We start from the raw sequence: 17,141 nt of genomic DNA, 5'->3' as shown, positions 1-17,141 counted from the left end.
CAACAGGGGCTTCAAGATCCCTGTCCAGATGTACTAAAAAGCTTCAGACTCCACTCATGGCTCTGTGTTGTGTGACATCCAAGGTCATCATAGTTACACTTTGAGCAGAATTAAAACTCTTTTATGCCAAATCAGATTTTTAGGTGTGTAAATACTTATCCAAGTATATTTTAGGAATCAAAGCTGGAAAAGGAGCAGCTAAATGTAAACCTCAGTATTTGCCAGCTGTTTCTCTGCGCTAATGGGTTAAAATCGGGAGGGATATTACAGCAATCTAACTCTTTCTTGCATAAGGACTGCATGGATTTTTATCTAGGTTCCAACATAAAGGTCAACTTGTAGCTTATGTTTGCTCTTGGGTGGAATTTTTTTCATAACTGTAGAAATGTGGGGCTGGGAATCAAAACTATGACTTACCTAGTTTTCCTTTTGGAAAAACTGCTTCAAAAACTTGAACAGATAAAACTTCTTTATTTTTCTGTTCTAGTAACTGGCCAAGTGGCTTATGCTAAAAGATTCTGCCTTTTAAGATAGGAATATTTTTTTCACTCTGTTACTACTGTCAGTAGTCAGTATTACCTCAAAGCAGCAGTACTTGGTCACAAATGGAGTCCATCTAGCTTGTTACCTCATTTCTAGCAGTGGTTAAAACAGATGAGTGAGGAAGAACAGACGAACAGAGCAATCAAAGATTGATGTTTTGCCCTCAGTACTTTGCTACCAGCCATTTGCAGCTCAGGGACTTCCCAAGTCAGGAAAAGCTTCAGTGAATATAGTAATTTTTAATGGATGTATTTCCTTTGAATTTATCTAATCTCCATATGAGCCCATATGAACATGCAGCTAACAAAGTTACCCTTGTAACATCAGGGACCATCTTTTAGTTGTGAAATCAGGCTTTTCTGCCAAGATTGCTTTGAAGTCAGATGGTAAAAGCAAATGTTGGTGTCCTTTACTCAATGCTCAATCAGATTATTCAAGATGAGTACTCTTTGATGTCTGCGTCCAGTGAAGTAGCTGCATTGACATCACCTAATTTTTTTGTCACCTCAACTGAGATAAGTGACATTCTTGCAGGTTTTGCAGCAGTGTTCTTTGAAAGGGATTCATTATTTACCAGTCACGGCTGTGATATTTCTGCTCAACTATCTTCATTAAGAGGTTACTCTCCAGGATAGGTGGATTCTGTATGAGAGCTTACCAACATCTACTTTACTGAAAACTTTCTCAGCTTTAGTCCACGTTCTGGTGTTTCTCTGCTTCAGTCCATGTTTCGGTATGGTGCAGAGTGTAAAACTTCAGTGTCACGCATCTGATGGGATTGTCTGTTTGCCTTAATGTGCAAAGCTGCTGACAGCTACTTTGTCTGCCTAGGTGTCAGAGCATCTAATAACAGCTTCATTCACTAAAGCTCTGCTCTGCTGGGATCCTGGACTTGTCACTCTCAAGTGACAGACAGAGCCATCATTTAATCTTTACAGGATTTTTCAAGATCATTTTACATATATGCATACAGTCCCCCACCCATCTGATCATCTGTATGAAACGAGCCTTTCTGTACAAAATGGGACAGTCTGGTTCAATATCCAACCTATCTGGGGTGAAGTTTTGTGCTGGGTTTAAGGAAGAACTTTCTGCAGAAGGTAAAGTTGCAGGAAAACAAAACTAAATCTGCTTTCCTGTCAACACTTGATGCACACTTGATGCATATACCTTGGAGACACAGGGTGAAAAATCCTTGGAAAGACCTCAGTAATGCCTGTCTTTCCCTACTCTCATTAGTTTTCTTTTGTCCCCTAAAGATTTAATTTTCCTGAGGAATAGGAAATTTCTTTGTTTAAATAACTGGCCTTTCGCATCCAGTAATGAAGTCTAGATCCTTCAGAATAGTCTCTGGCTTCACAAAAAACCTAACAACTTTACGATGAAATAGAAAAATTTTGCTCAGCAGAAGTTTAGCTGAAGGAGACTCAATGTAGAATAAAATGTAATACTAGAGAAAAAGTTTCTAATTAGGGCTATGCCAAATAATATGGATAAATGTTACTCTGAGAAGGCTTTGTTTTAATAATTATTCTGAAAATCAGTAATACTAAGTTCAACATGAAGCAAGGTAAGGTAAAAGTTTTTTTTTTTCTTCTACGTAAGTGTTTAAAGTTTGGGCATGGTTACTGCTGACTCTTGGAAAATTTAAATTTGCAATTTAATGTTTTGTAAAAAAAAAATCTTTCTGAAACTACATGTCTGAGTATTAGCAACAGTTGAGTAATACATTTCTAAGTGATTATTTTTCTTTAACTGTTGTCCTTATTTCTTTTTCAGATAATCCTAGGAGAGACTCTCTCTGTCTTTTATAATCATTTGCACTCAAATTCATTTGTCAGAAATAACTACATAGCCACTATTTACAAAGCCATTGGGACCTTCATTTTTGGAGCAGCTGCTAGCCAGTCGTTGACAGACATTGCCAAGTACTCCATAGGTAGACTGCGTCCTCACTTCCTTGCTGTGTGCCAGCCCGACTGGACCCGAATCAACTGCAGTCTAGGTTACATTGAGAACTTCTCTTGTCAAGGAGACAAAGGAAAAATCAATGAGGGAAGGTGAGTCTGACTAACCTTGTATACCTGGTTGTAAGACCTGTTTCTTAACTTGGTATGATGAGTTGGGTATCACTACTGCATTTTTTGTGCTTCTCCTAGAATAAATTTCTTGTAATGAATTTTAAACTTTGAGCCCTGTCTAGACACTGTGATTTTTTTTTTTTCTAATTTGTGGAAACTTGTCTTATTAATGTACAGAAGAATGCATAAATTATTGTGTATTCATTTTTGCTTTTTTACAAAATGTGGGGGGTGATGAGTTTTGATCTGCTTCTATTTATGTTTCGAAAAGGTCTGTGCATCCCAATGAGGAGAAGAATTTTGAAATCTGCCTTCAAAATTGGATGTGGAATAGCAAGGAAAACAGTTCAGATTTGGAATGAAAGCAAATAAAACCTGGATGTATCCATATAAAAATATGGAGGACTGTTAAGAGAATCACTCTACTCAGTTTTCTCATTATTTGGCATTTCATTACCTTAAATACTTACCTGCCAGTTCAATTGCAGCAGGATAACAGGGAAATAAAAATGAAGCATCTGACACATTGGAGTTTTGTCACTGTGTTATAAAAAACAGTGTTTGAATGCTGTTGGAAACGTTTAAGTATGTTCAGCATAATTTCTGGTATTAGAGTTGCTTGAGCTCCCTGGAAGCTTAGCTTTAGAGAAACTCCTTGCCATTCTTCTTCCAGAAGACCTATATACCATCTTAGAACTTTTCTCTCTGTGTGTGGTTTTTAAGTACATGTGTGCAGGTTTTGCTCACTGCCCTCTGTGCTCATTTGCTCTTTTAGCATGTGTCCCCTATGGATCTTCCAGTAGCATGCATGGTATTCCTCAGCAGCAACAGGAAAATGTTGCATATTGATTTGGTGGGGGACCAAGATAGCTCCAAGTCACGCACAGCAGCTGTTCAAAGATGCCAGGAGCAATTTGGATTTTGAATGGCTGTTGGTAGTAGAGGAGCAAGTGCATGATGATAGATAGGCAGTATAGCAGAGAATCCTAAAATGAGCAGAACTTCATGCAGGTAGTAAATAGACAAATTGGAGTTTGTTCTTTGGGAGATTGAAGTAGAGAAGTGTGCTTCATGTGCAGCTTTTTTGTACTAATGCCCATAATTGTGCTTAGAAGACTTTATTTACTTACTCTAAGCTATTCTAGACACTGATTATTGGACAGACTTTCCTTGCCTGTGAGTAGCCCTGTAGAGTCAGAGTATCCACTAGTAAGGCATAACTTTTATCTCCGTTCCAGGAAATATATGATGTACTTCTGAAGATTTGTAACAGTCACTTTCTAGATGACTGTCAACTTCGGTTTGTAAAAAGGCAGAGTAAACAAAGGAGGATTTTCATGAAATGTAGAAAACAATTTCTCAACAGCATGTCTGTCAGACTTAAATGTTACTGACTTTTCAAAGATCTGACTTGTAGTAGAACAACTTTAGTAATTGAAATAAAGGAGATGCTACCTCCTCCAAGATAACAAATTGCCTTGGTATCTTGTCAGCTTTGCAAATTTTAGCGTAGTGAGTTAGCAGAAGTAATTGCCAGAAACTAACTCTTTAGAGTTTAAAAGAAGATAAAATGGTAACTTAAAACACAAGAGGGGAGAAATACAGATTTTGTTATATATTACATTATGGCAGGGGTAAAATGTTTTGACTTTTTTGTTTCAACTCACTAAAAGTGGTATTTATTTTTATTATTCTGCTACTATGTGAAAAGATGCTTGTCTAAGTTTCAAATGGAATGAGTCTTTAAACAAAACTGCACATCCTCAGGTGCTTTGTGAAACAGAATTGCATGGCTTTCAGCATGAAACTGTGGGGTTAAAATTCAACTTGGGCATAGCTTAAGAGTCTTCAGTTCAACTTCTGCATGAGTCTAAAAATGCTTCTCAAATGTAACGAGGGAAAAGGAGAAGACTTGAGTTGATTGTAATGACTAAAATGGTCCTGAAAAAAAATTTTTTGGTTTTGGGGATGCTGAAAAACAGAGTTAGCCATTCTTAAACAAGGAAACAGATTTTTGTTGTATGAGAATAACATGGGGGAACAATGGCATAGTGATCACTTAGCTTTTGTTCATCCTTTTGCAACTAGTGCTTTGAAATCTCAGACTTCCATATTGGAAGCAAGATTTGTCTGTCATCACTTAACTGATGAGCTGCTAGCTTTGTATTCCCAGCTACTGTTTTGTTCCCTTTTTCTGTTGTCCCTATTGCTCCCTAGAAAATTATGTAAGAGGGCTCTCATTTTTGGGCAAAGCTTGCCTTGAAGTGATGACTTCAGTGTGAGCTCACCTGTGGTGCTTCTGCTCTCAGCTGAGGCTTTTCCATGTCATAGGAAGCAGTAAACAAAAAGTAAGTTAGTGAGTGGTCACAGAAGGGTAGATTAAAGTGGGACACTGTCCTGTACAGGTAGATGTCATGGATGCAGTGACCCAGTAAATCATTCTGTGTTTCTTGTGGAAATTGGGCCCTACATCTGAAAGGGTAGTTTCAGTGATCTTGGGTCATGTGCCTACATACCTTACAGTTAATAAGCCATTAAGAGGAGGGAGTTTGATTGCAGTGAGTTTTGCAGCAAGTTGGAGGAGGTCAGTAGGCTCTCAAACTGTAACCTAGAGGTGAACTTCTGGATCAGTTTGACAAAATTATTAGCTGCAAACTTATTACCATCTACCCTCATTTGCATAAAACATATATGCAGGTAGAAATACCAAGAAAGAATGAAGACAGGACAATGTGTTGCATACAAAATCATATGTTCTGAATTGAACCTGTTATTCCTTGGTAGTAGTAGAACTTGAGGGTTTTTTGAATATTTTTAGAGATTCATGCTCAGTTATACAGTCAAAAAGACAAATCTAATCTTTGTTTACTGTTTCTTAATTCATACCAGGAAAACAATGCTTCCAGTGTAAAAATCCATTGTGTGCTTCCACTGTGCATATTGTACTCTTCTGTTTTCTTCTCTCCTCCCTTCTTGTAACTTTATACTTATCAAAAGTATAAAATAGTTTTGGTATGCAGCATCCCTGAGTAGATCAGAGCTCTTAGTCTGAAAGAGAGTTAAGTGGCTGTGTGTTGAAGAGATGGGTGTAAGATGGAAGTCTCTAAAGGATATTTTAGAAGTGGTACAGAAGTTAGGTAATGAACAACTGTTCCCATTTCCTCCTAACAGTAAAACTGGAAGGCAAAACATTTGTAGTAGTTTCTTATTTTTATTTTTTCCCACATGAAGATTAAGAAGATGAACTCAGCTGTGGAACTCTTTGCAGTGCTGGGATATGTAAGTTTATAGGTGGGTTCGAAAACCATTTGAACAAACTTCTAGAAGAATAAAACCAAGAAAACAACCTATGTTTCTGGAAGCCTGTAAGCTATGGTTGGAGGCTGAGAGTGTTTTGGGCAAGCATCGTTGCATATTTTGTTTTAGTACTGTTTTATTGAAATCTGATGTCTGCAACTCTTTGCATATGTCTACTGTATTATAACATGGGGGAAAGATAATCATTAGTCATTGTTCATCAGTAACAGTAGTATTAAAATACATGCTAAAACACATATATGCTTTATCGTGAATATAAACCAATGGATTTATGCTTGGTTGTCTAAATTAATAAAGTGCCTGTGGGTTTTGGTTAGTTTCAGTAAGGCTTTACTTTTGAACATGAGCTTGATAAGCTAATTCTTGCTCACTTAAGTGTCTTGTTTGCTCTGTATCATGCTGAAAACAGAATCCTCTTCAGTTTTAAATAGCTTAGGTTCTCCTTGACAACTTTTATAGTGTGTTTGCACTTTCAGTATTACTGGTGGTCAAACTAAGCTGAGGATCACACAGTTGTGTGCTTAGTAAATCTCTTTCATACTTGTTGAAAGATGCATGTAAGAGTTGGCATATATTACTTGAAAGTATGTAGCACTTGCAGATCTCTAAAATATGCATGGAAATCACTAGTTATATTAAAAATTGCTAGTTGAATTAAGTATTAGCATTAAAAACTGTACTTTTTCTTCTGTGTCTCTTTAAGACAACCTTTTCTTCAGGCAGTCTTTGGCATTTAATTTGAGCTAGACACAGAAGCTTGGTCTGAGCTACTTCACAGCAGTTTTCTCAGCGTGAATGACTTATACGGAACTGCATTCTCAACCTTTTATGAAGGTGTTGCTAGGTTTTATGCCAACTAGTTGTGTGTAGGGCTTTGTAATAGTCCATTTAAATAAATATTAAGAGTAGTAACTCAATGAAGGTGCTTGACCTGTGAAGGTGATTTTTGAGTATCAAAATAGCAAAGTTCTCCTTAAAGCACGTAACACAGTTGAGTAAGATACGTATTTTTAAAATGTAGTTGCACTGGGTAGAAGGGTACAGAACTTTGTATCATGTAGTTTCTTTACTGGGAGACAGTGGCTTGTTTTAGAAAAGTAAGTTTGATACACAAGCATAAGTTTTAGTGTCTATGAATGAAGAGAGATCAAGGCCAAGGAATCCTCCTGTCACTGGTGCTAGCAATTAGCATGTCACTTTTAGTATAGCAGTGTATACTTTAATGCTACTGGATTGCCTTTAAGGTACTTTCTTTAGCGCACCTATAAACATAATGACTTGCCAAATGGCTGTTTTCTTTTTCAAATCAGCAAAGCAAGGCTCAGTAAAATAGGTTGGTGTGCTAGGTTATAACCCTGATCGAGTGGGGATGTGAGTGAGCAGTCTCTACTAATCTCTGATCTCTTCAGCCTTGGCAGCTCCCATTCTCGTTCAATTCTTCCTTCTTTTGGCTTGCTACTGCTTACCTTTGCCTGGCTTTGAGTTGGTTGGCAAGATAACCGAATTCCTCAAAGAGAAGTAGGCATAGAGGACACCACAAGGACAGACGATGACTTTTCCATTCCTTATTGGTAGCTAAGGTGTACTTCCCAAACCTGTCTGTTCTAGCCAGTCCATGGCAGATTGTTCGTGCATTCTGTTTGTTAGCTGTCTTGCATCCAAAAGAGTTAATAGAAACCACAAATCTTCAGCAGCGGGAGTTGTGAATTAACATTTTACTGTTTCTCTGAGTGTACTTTGCTGTAGTTGCTGGTTGTCTGTCTGAAATGAGTTTGTAAACAGTGAAACTTGAATGTCTAGTAGAGTAACAAAGTAGAACATCAAGAACTTGTATTTTCCTCCAGGATATGAATTGTGGGATAAGCCTTCAACACTCTCAAAAAAGCCTTTGTTGTTAGTGTACCTTCACACTTGACTAGTCTGGAAAAATTTTTTAGTCTTCTGGTAGGGGAAAAAAGGCAATTTTAAAAGCTATTGGTTTAGTTACGCTTAAATGTATTGTACTTCAGGATGTCAAGATAGTGATGGGGTGCCTTCTAACTGTATTGTTAGACTGTACTAATATATTGAGTAGTGATGTTAACTGGTTGCTCCCAACTCATTTTGGCAGTCAGGAGTTGCTAATTCTACCTTGATCACCTTTGTGCAGACAAGCATTGGTAATCCCTAGGTAGCAGGATCTGGAATCCAGGAGACATACTTGAGCAGGCCAGCCTGAAACTGGAACAGGTCAGTCTTAACTGTGTCTGCAAACTTTGAGTGTCATCTTAAGCAAAGAATGGGCATTTTCTTACTGCTTGTAAGATCCAATCTCAAAGACAGTAAATGTGGCTTAAATAAAGGTTCTGTCAATATTTTTTTTTGAGGAGGATGGGAACTTAGTAATGGCGATAGGCTTTTCTCTCCAGTTTTATAAAATTCTTTCTGCAAGCAGGTAAAAACAAACAAACAAAAAAACAAACAAAAAACCACCACCAACAACAAAACAAATAATAAAAAAAAACCCCAAGCCAAGCCCCCCAACAAAAAACACCCAAAACTGAAAGAAAAACCCCAAAACAACAATAAAAAACCCTCACAAACCAAGCTTCTGGTATTGAAGAGTTTTGTGTAATTGAAAGAACATTTGAATGAGTCTTTTTTTCATTCTCAAACAATGTAGCAGGTGCTACATACAGCTTACAGTATTTTTAGAACCTAATTTGGGATTGTGCTGTCACTTTCTTATATATATCATGTTATAAACTTGGCAGCACAAACAGTACATAAAGTCTTGTGTAAAGGTCAGGTATATTGAATTGATACTATTTAAACTTACATTTTATCCACAAAATGTTAAGAATAAATGTTGTAGCATGAAGTATGCAGTATTATTACTCAGTGTCTGCTGAATAATTTCACAGGGACGATAATATACTAGGGTGGAAATAAATAAGTTCTAGTTACTGCTGGTGCAAATTATGCCTCCCTGGAACTTCAAAACTTCAAAGTATACTTCCTTAAATTTTCTGGTTTTAGAATCGCTTCCTGCAGTAATAATGTAGGAAAAAAGTAGGTTTGTAATATTAGTACTCAATAAGGAATGTGAAACACAACTGTTGCTAATGCTGTGTTGAACTTACAACCTTTGAAAGCAAAAGGCCTTTAATTAATGTGTTCCTCCTCACATGTTTGGTGTACCTGATTTGCTGCTTGTGCTGTAGTGGTCACAAAAGTCTCTGAAACAGAATCTAATTGGGACCAATCAATTTAATGGATAAAAGTTTAAGAATCAATTCAGATACCTGGCAATTGGGTTATGAAGTTACTCTTCATAGTTTTGGATTAACATAAATCTGTATTTTTAATACTGTATTTCAGGATGATTGTTACCTGCAGATGATGGTGAAAACTATTTTTTAAAAAAACCTTTCTAAAAAGTCACCAGAAAAATTATTAAAACATTTCAGAAAATAAACATGCTGGCTTCTCTTCAAAGCTAAAGTTTTCTACCCTTTTGAGTATACCTTAGAGATATCTTATAAAATTCTGAATCTTTGTCTTCTGAAATTTTCATTGAACCTTTTCTTACTGCTGAATCAATTTCTTCCCCTCACCCAGTATTGTTATTGTTCACATCATCTTGAAGACTGCGGAGACCTTGTTACAATGTCTAGCAAGAATGGCTTAAATACTTCTGGTATGTGGCTGGATGCTTAGGAAGCCTTTGTGTATATACAGGAGGGAACCTCTGGAGGTCACTAGTCCAGCCTCCAGTTTAAAGTGGAGGTAACTGTAGAGTTTTGAGAAAGCCCTGTGCATCGTGATTCGTTCAAGAGCTCTGGAGGTGGAGATTCCACAGCCTGTTGGGAAAATCTATTCCTTCAGTCCTTCTTGCCCTTTTTCTAACCATCAGGGGGACCCCATGCCTCCTTAGCATGGCTTCTTAAAGATATCTAAACAGCCTAATCATGGCATCATATACCTTCTTCAGCACCACTGGATGCAAACCATCCAGTCTCATGGACTTGCAAGTCCAGCTTTAAGTAATCATAGTTAGATCTTCCTTGACTAGATAGTACCTCTGTCCTCTAAACTTCGTTACTAGGCATGGAGACCTGGGAGGCTGAAAATACCTTGTTGGAAAAGACTTCAAAACCTGAGGCAAAGAAGGTATCAAGTACCTGTAGCTTTTCTATTCCCTTTGTCACAGTGTAGCTCACCCTGTTCAATGGTGGGCCTGTGTTATCCTTGTCTTTGTTTTGCTGCTGACCTACAAGTTGAACACCTTCACATTGCCCTTTGTATCCCTCACTAGCTCCAGCCTTGGCCTTCCTAATTCCTTCTCTGCATGCCTAGGTGGTGCTTCAGTACCTGTGCTTGGCAGGCAGTCTGTTTCTAGCTTTCATGATTTTTTTGTATCTAAACTCAGTCACATGTTGCTCACTGAATCAAGATGGACTCTTGTTATTCCTGCTTGTTTTCTTCCACAAGGGAATGGAATGTCTCTGTGCTCTGAGGAGGTTGTCCCTGAAATCCTACCATCTCATGGTTACTGCAACCAAGGCTGCTGCTGACATGTCCAACTAGTTCATCTTTGCTCCTGACTAACAGATTAGCAGAGAGCACTTTTCCTGTTAGGCCTGTCCAACAGCAGTGTCAAAGAAAGCTGTTGAAGTGCTTGCACCCTGCCATGTTGCCCTTCCAGCAGATTTTGAGGCAGGTGAATTTCCCTAGGAGAAGCCTTTCTAGATATGAGATGCCTAAGTTCCTATGCCTCCAGTCTCTAGAAATTTTAGTCTGTACTTCAATGTTACACATGTCCAGTCTAACTAGTGGATTCTAACATATCTTGGGCTTGTACCCCCCTCCCTTTTGTGCACAACAATTACTTACTAAGCCTGAAAGGATGACTTAGCAATTCTTCGTATTCTTCAGCTTTGGGCAAAACTTGAACCCCCTGGCCTCCAAACATCTAAGTGAGCTTCCTCCTTGCTGAGCTTCTCTAATGACTTTGCATTTCCTTTTTATGCATCTCCAGCTGTACCTTATGATGAGTTAAAAGGAGAAGGGTCAACATAGGGTTTAATTTCTTGAACCCTTCAATTCACTAACTTCTACTCTTGAGCTTATTTATTGACCTCTCATTTAAGGTGCAGATTTGGACGTGTTCCAGTCCTCTGTCTCTTAAAACATCTACCATTGAGGTATTTGTTGGCTTGTTTCTGTTCTTCTATTGAGACATAGATATGAGGGCTTTTTGTCTTGTTCATATACAAGATCTGCCCCAAACTGGATTTCATAAATGCCAGATGCATCCCTTTGTGATGGAATTATATGGTCCTTTTGGAGTGCAACTGAAAAATCTGGGTTGAATTTCAAATCTGGGTAATTGCTGGGTCCAGCTTTTGTTTTTTCAAAAATATATAATAAAATTTAGAAGTCTTCATGAATGCAGTTCAAAACTCTTTCACATTTTTGAAACAGAAATATTGCTGCTAGTTCTATAACAAAGCAGTGTCAGTGTGGTGCGAGGGGACAGTTCAGGCTTCTAATCCTGAAAGTGGAGGGGACAGCATTCATTAGAGCAAAAAAATGTATATAGCAAACATCTCACTTCCCACTTTTTTTCATGCTCTTTAAAATGGAGAAAGCAGAACATTGCTACATGTGTGTTATACCTCTGTCATCTTCAGGTAAACCAAGCAGCTTTTTCCATTCCAGGGATGTAAAGTGCTGAATTACCATGCTGCTTCTGTGAGATACAGAACAGTTGCAGATAGGAAGGCATAAGCACATGTTCTTCCTTGATTAACACACTGCAAAGTTGGGAGTAGAAAGTAGGGATTCAGATCTTTTCCAGAGAAGGATGTGAAAATATAAGTCTAAACAGTCTTTTGACAGATTAGCCCTTTAAAGGGCAAACAATTTCAGCTATGATAATTGGTTAGTTAGAAACCTACTAAGAGTGTGTTTGTATTATGCACGTGCATATGTAACCACGTCTTGCGTAAGCTCAATTTCTGAGCAAATAGAAGGTGGTGCAGCTGATCTGCAAATGAGTACTGACAGTGGAAGTACTTAAAGTGGCTGCCTTAATTCTCTTTTATAGTATATATTAAAAGGAATTTGCTGTTAAAACTTTTTGTAGCTGAAGCTTGAGTCCCGTTGTATATCAGTTCTGAGGACATGCTTTAATTTTTCAGAGCTTTAGAATCAAATTAGAACAAAATAATTTTTTATTAATTGTTCCCCAAATCCATGTTCTCCCTTAACAGGACAGTTCAATATAAAGGAGGAGGAACAGAACAGTGGTATGGGTTTTCAGAAGATGAACTGGATGCCAGCATGTTCATTTAGGCTGCTAATACTCTCCTCTTGTAGTCATGCTAAATTTGGTTGCAGTGTGCGGTACAGTTTGCTGATTTATCGTATTGCTTTAACACTGGTTAAACTAATTCCCATCAGCACACATTCTTGTACAGTGTGAAGCATTATTTTTTCCACGTGTACTAGTCCTGGGTGTGTGCTAAAGGGCTTTTAATCTACCTGCTCAGGCTTCCTGAGTTTACTACAAATTTTTCTTGGATGCAGTATTTATTGCATTTTAGCTGAGCAGTGCAGGTTTGTCACAATAATGCAATCACTGACTTCTAAATATTTTTGTTAGATATCACTATTTAGCTTTTTTACTGAGTATGGATGTTGGGGTGGGACCTGAAAGTTCAGAGTTCTGGGTTTGGAGGAACACTGAAAACCTGGTAACTAGGGAGATCCAAGAAGCTGTCCTTTCTGCTTTATTCATCAAGCACATACACAAAAGTGAAACCTTTGAACCTGAAGTGGTAAATATTAAGCCATGTTATACAAGTCTAGCTACTTCAGAGGTACTCTGTGCAGTCTGAATGCTGTTAGGCTCCAAAGCAGATGTGCAACTAACAGGGGGATGTGTGTGTGTGCGAAACACTTTCTCTGACGTTGAGTTTAACTTTGGATAGTTGAAGGTCTCTAATTTCAGTCTGTCGCTTTGTTCCGTTTGTAGTAACAGCTAATGCAGCTGTTAAGTTTCATAATCATAATTTTATTACTAATGTACAGATTCATATCACAACTCAGATATCTAAAGGCAAAAACAGTTCCCTACTTCAGTTGATGTATTGCGCCCAGGCTGGCTGCATTCAAAACAAGCTGTATTTAGTCTGCCATTGCAAACTCAAAATGTAATCTTCAAATAAGTCTTCAGGAAATTAGAGCTGACTGTTTTGACCTTGATAACTTACTTCAACACAATTGCCAAGGTAGGTGCCCTTTACCAATCATTTGCAAGGAATTTTATTTCAGCTTTGTTTAGAGCTCTTTCATAGGTTGTGCTTATGCATGCTGGTGAGTGCAGTTAAATCACTTGGAGCAGTTCCCAGTAGCTAGGTACCCATGCCAGACAGCTGGTATGGGGCTAACCTGCATAACTTTTGTTTTGAAGTTCAACCAAACTTGAAACTCTTATGTTGTCTGCCCTATGTACAACTTCAAAACTGTAACTGTGTTTAAAAAAAACAACCAAACAAACAAAACAAAAACCCAAAAAACCCCAAAAAACAACCCAACTTCATAATTACTTAATTCCATTTTAATGAATACTTTTGTTTTCCTCTTTTTCATTAGATAGCCTTTGGAATTGGTTTGCTTTGGTATTTTTAAACCTAAGCCAAGAGACTGGACGTTTGCTTCAAGTTAACCCATGTCTATTAAACAATTGTTTCTGCCTTTCCCTCTCCTTCCCCCTCTCCCTGCCCCCCCACCTGTCTCTCAATACTGGGAGTATTTCTATGATGAAGCATTATTTTGCATTAAAATAACTTCGCTTGTATGAAATGTTCCAATATTTTGTTCTGAAACTTCTTAAAGCTTTGTCAAAAATCAAACTGCACTTAATGATTCAAGCAGAACTAAATGGATTACTTATGTAATCTGGCAGTTTTTAACAGCATTATGAATCAGAAATGCCTCTAAAGCTGCAACAGACTTATTAACTATGTGTTTACTAGGGGCATGCTGGTATGTTGTGTATAGCATTCTGATTATTTCTGTTACAGAGCTTTTAAGCTGTGAAGTGCTCTATTGTACTGAAACGTCTACGTTCAGGAGTTTTCATCAGCAGCTAATTTAGTAGTTTTCACTTCTGAAAAGATGTATGCAAAAAAATCTCAAGGAGCTTGGGTACCAAAGCAGTTAAGAGATTAATGGCAGGTCACGTGTACTATTATTCAGATTGTGCAACTTCTTCCTTAAATGCTGCTTCTTACCTGTCACTAGTGTTATTCAAGATGTAACATGGCTGATTTGGGAACGCTTCCAGTCCTTATAAAATTATTCACCATTTCTGAGAATGGGAGCTCAGTCAGGGGACCTACACTTAATTTCACATGGAAGAAAAAAGCTGAAATATGATAGTGAATAAAAGTCTTTAAATATTTAAACTTTAGAAGCTTCTGGGTTACAGTGGATGATGAAGTTGGTGTGTACTTGATCTAGAAGCATAAAGAGTTGCCTTTGCAATAGAAATTAACTGGCAGTAGGGAGAATCAAATCTGAAAGGTGAACATGCTGTAACCACTTGAGATGCAGTTCTGCAAACTGGATCATGTTTCTGATCTTTAATCTCCTTTGCCCTAATGCAAATTGGTCCTTCTCAGTGGTGAGGGATAGCATGCATTTTCATATCTGAAAATAAAATTCTTCACCCTCTAACAGTTTTCAGAAAAAGCTGTGCTTGCAGTTTGTCTGCTATTTCAGTAGCGTATCATGTTTAAGTTCATTAGAATTCAAAATTCATAACTTGTGTTCAGTACACCCTGAAAATTATTTGGAAGCTAGCTATGGCTAATCAAGCAGGTGGATGCATCTTCTCATTCTTGGGAGAATTTTACTGATTTGCAAAGCTTATGTCCAAGTCAATAGAAGGGAGAAGTCTCTTAAGATAAAACTTTGGACATGTGTATAACTGTGTAGTGCTCAAACAGTACTGTAGGAACTGAAATCCCCTTAAATGCTGACAATCCTCCTGCTGCCTCCCTTCCTTTTTCCCCTTTTGAAGATTACAAAAATCTATTGGGGGAAGGGTCCTGCACACTTGCCAAGTGCTTCATGCCCAAAGTGGTTTCTTAAAGAGGGAATAACAATCAAATCCCTGATTTAACAGGGATTATCTTTTTTGTTCTCATTCCTTTTATGTAAAATGATAATAACACGCCTGTGAGTCAGAACAGTATTATGTGGATAACTTGTGCAGATGTGGTTAATGGAACAGAAGCCTGTAATCTGATGCATGTGAGAGCAAACTATTAGTCTTTAGAAATGTTGGTTTGAGTCCCCCTTGCTGCTGTTTTCACTTTTACCCTTTCCTGAGAGGGGATTACTAGGAAAGAGAAGTAAACGAAGTCCTGTTTTGTTTTGTGGTTTTTTTTTTTTTTCTATTGGAAGAGGCTAACTAGAAATGTAGTGGAAAGTTAAACTTTCCTTTCGTGTGTTAATTGAGTTACAGAGTCAAATTGAGTGACAGAGTCAAAACTGATGAAAGAGAACTTGCTTTGTGGTGCTTTTGCAATGTGCATGTGGAATGCCATTGCAGCGTGCCAGTTGGTTGGGCTTTGTAATAGCTCAGAACATACATGTTTGTGCATGGTATGAATGCCAGGAGTTGGTAGCTTGCTCCCTAGATAAAACTTCAGTATCTTTGGAAGTTCAAGACACAGGCTGACTGCTGCTCATTTGAAAAGGAAAAAATAGTAGGGGGATGAGATTTTTCCTTACTGGTTATCTTACAGTGAAGTTTATTCATCTAGTAGCTGCGGGTACAAACTGCAGCTGACATGCAGAATAGCTCGCTAACTAGTCATTGCCCAGTTAGATTATTCCACCAGTGTGTAATATTTCTGTTTATTTAAACAAAACTTACATGATACCTGCATACTTGTATGTATTGTGAGATATTTCTTCAATTCCCGGGGGGGGGGGGGGAAACACCAACAAATTATGCCAGCAGAAGTTTTTAAACTTAAAAATCTGGTCAATGTAGCAGTGAAGACAAGCCTTGTAGTACTCATAACTGAGCAAAACCACTTCATGTTGATCTTGAGCTTGGGAAAAGGTTTTCTTATACCCCTGTTTCTTGCACTGTCTGCAGGGCTTATTTCAAAAGGGTGGTGGTGGGGAAGGTGGTTAGAAATTAGAAAAAGACTGCCTATTTCTTCCTAGAACCTGCTAGATCTGTTTTATGTCAGTAGAATAAGCAGGGAACTTTTGTGTAATATAAGCATATGGTAAGATAGCCTGTAAAAGCAAAAATGTGTAATTAACTGTCTGCAAAAAAACTGGGCATAATCTGATGTGTATTGAGTGTCAGCATTGGCAAAGTTTTCTCACTATCTGCCACTACTTATAGTAGAGCTGAGTGGATCTACCCGTCACCCCAAATACGATAGGGAATTTTGCAAGACACTAATTATTAAGTCTCATGTCAAAACACCTTTGTCAACAGAATTGTCCAGATGAGGATTACTGACATGGAAAGACGCTGGCAGCTTTTTGCTAAGTGTAAGGCTTTGTACTTAAGCGTGGGTTTAACTACTGGCAGAGAAGGAACAGAGTGGAGAAATTTGGAATACTGTCTTTTGAAAATGGGTTTCTGAGTAGTTGCTGATACTGTTAAAATAGGTGAACTGCTTGTGCATTTACTTACACATTTCTTTGCAGTAATCACAGAAGTGCTTAATTTCAGAGTCCTCAAACCTGATCTTGGAAGTTGTACTCATGCATGTCTAGCACTTGAGAAAAGAGCAGGTGCTGTGAAAACATGTGGATTGCTGAATGCAGAGAAAATTGACTTTAAAGAATATGGTGCTTCTGTTTAAGTGTAGGACTAGCACTTTATTAAACCACGTCCTCTAGGAATATTTCCCTGACAGGCATGTGGAGCTCTCTGGCTTACTCAACATAGACGTGCTGGGCTGCAGCTCTGTCTGGCACTTATTCCTGTCCAGATCAATGGAACGGGTAACATGAATGTCAGTGGAAGCTTTGAGTCAGACTTGGAGAATCCAGATAACTTGAGGATAGAAAGGACTTGCTGGCTAATCCAGTGGGTGGTTTTATTTGCTTTGATGTGGGAGTGTGCATAATGTTTTACTGGGCCTCCTGTTTTTCTGTAAGGGATCATTCCAT

The 17,141-nt window shown here is 38.1% G+C and overlaps 1 protein-coding gene across 7 annotated transcripts in view; it reads left to right on the top strand.

The window, feature by feature from the left end:
• The window catches only part of PLPP1 (phospholipid phosphatase 1), a 67,709-nt gene that overhangs the window by 30,725 nt on the left and 19,843 nt on the right, over window positions 1-17,141 (top strand). For all 7 annotated transcript variants that reach the window (XM_072859261.1, XM_072859260.1, XM_072859255.1 and 4 more), the window contains one exon: window positions 2,323-2,603. In XM_072859261.1, coding sequence (XP_072715362.1) covers window positions 2,323-2,603 — 281 coding nt within the window. The remainder of the gene's footprint in view (window positions 1-2,322; window positions 2,604-17,141) is intronic.

This window comes from Ciconia boyciana, chromosome 4 (genome assembly GCF_034638445.1).
Source record: "Ciconia boyciana chromosome 4, ASM3463844v1, whole genome shotgun sequence".
In the NCBI taxonomy this organism is placed as follows: domain Eukaryota; kingdom Metazoa; phylum Chordata; class Aves; order Ciconiiformes; family Ciconiidae; genus Ciconia; species Ciconia boyciana.
This window is presented reverse-complemented; position numbering and strand designations above follow the sequence as displayed.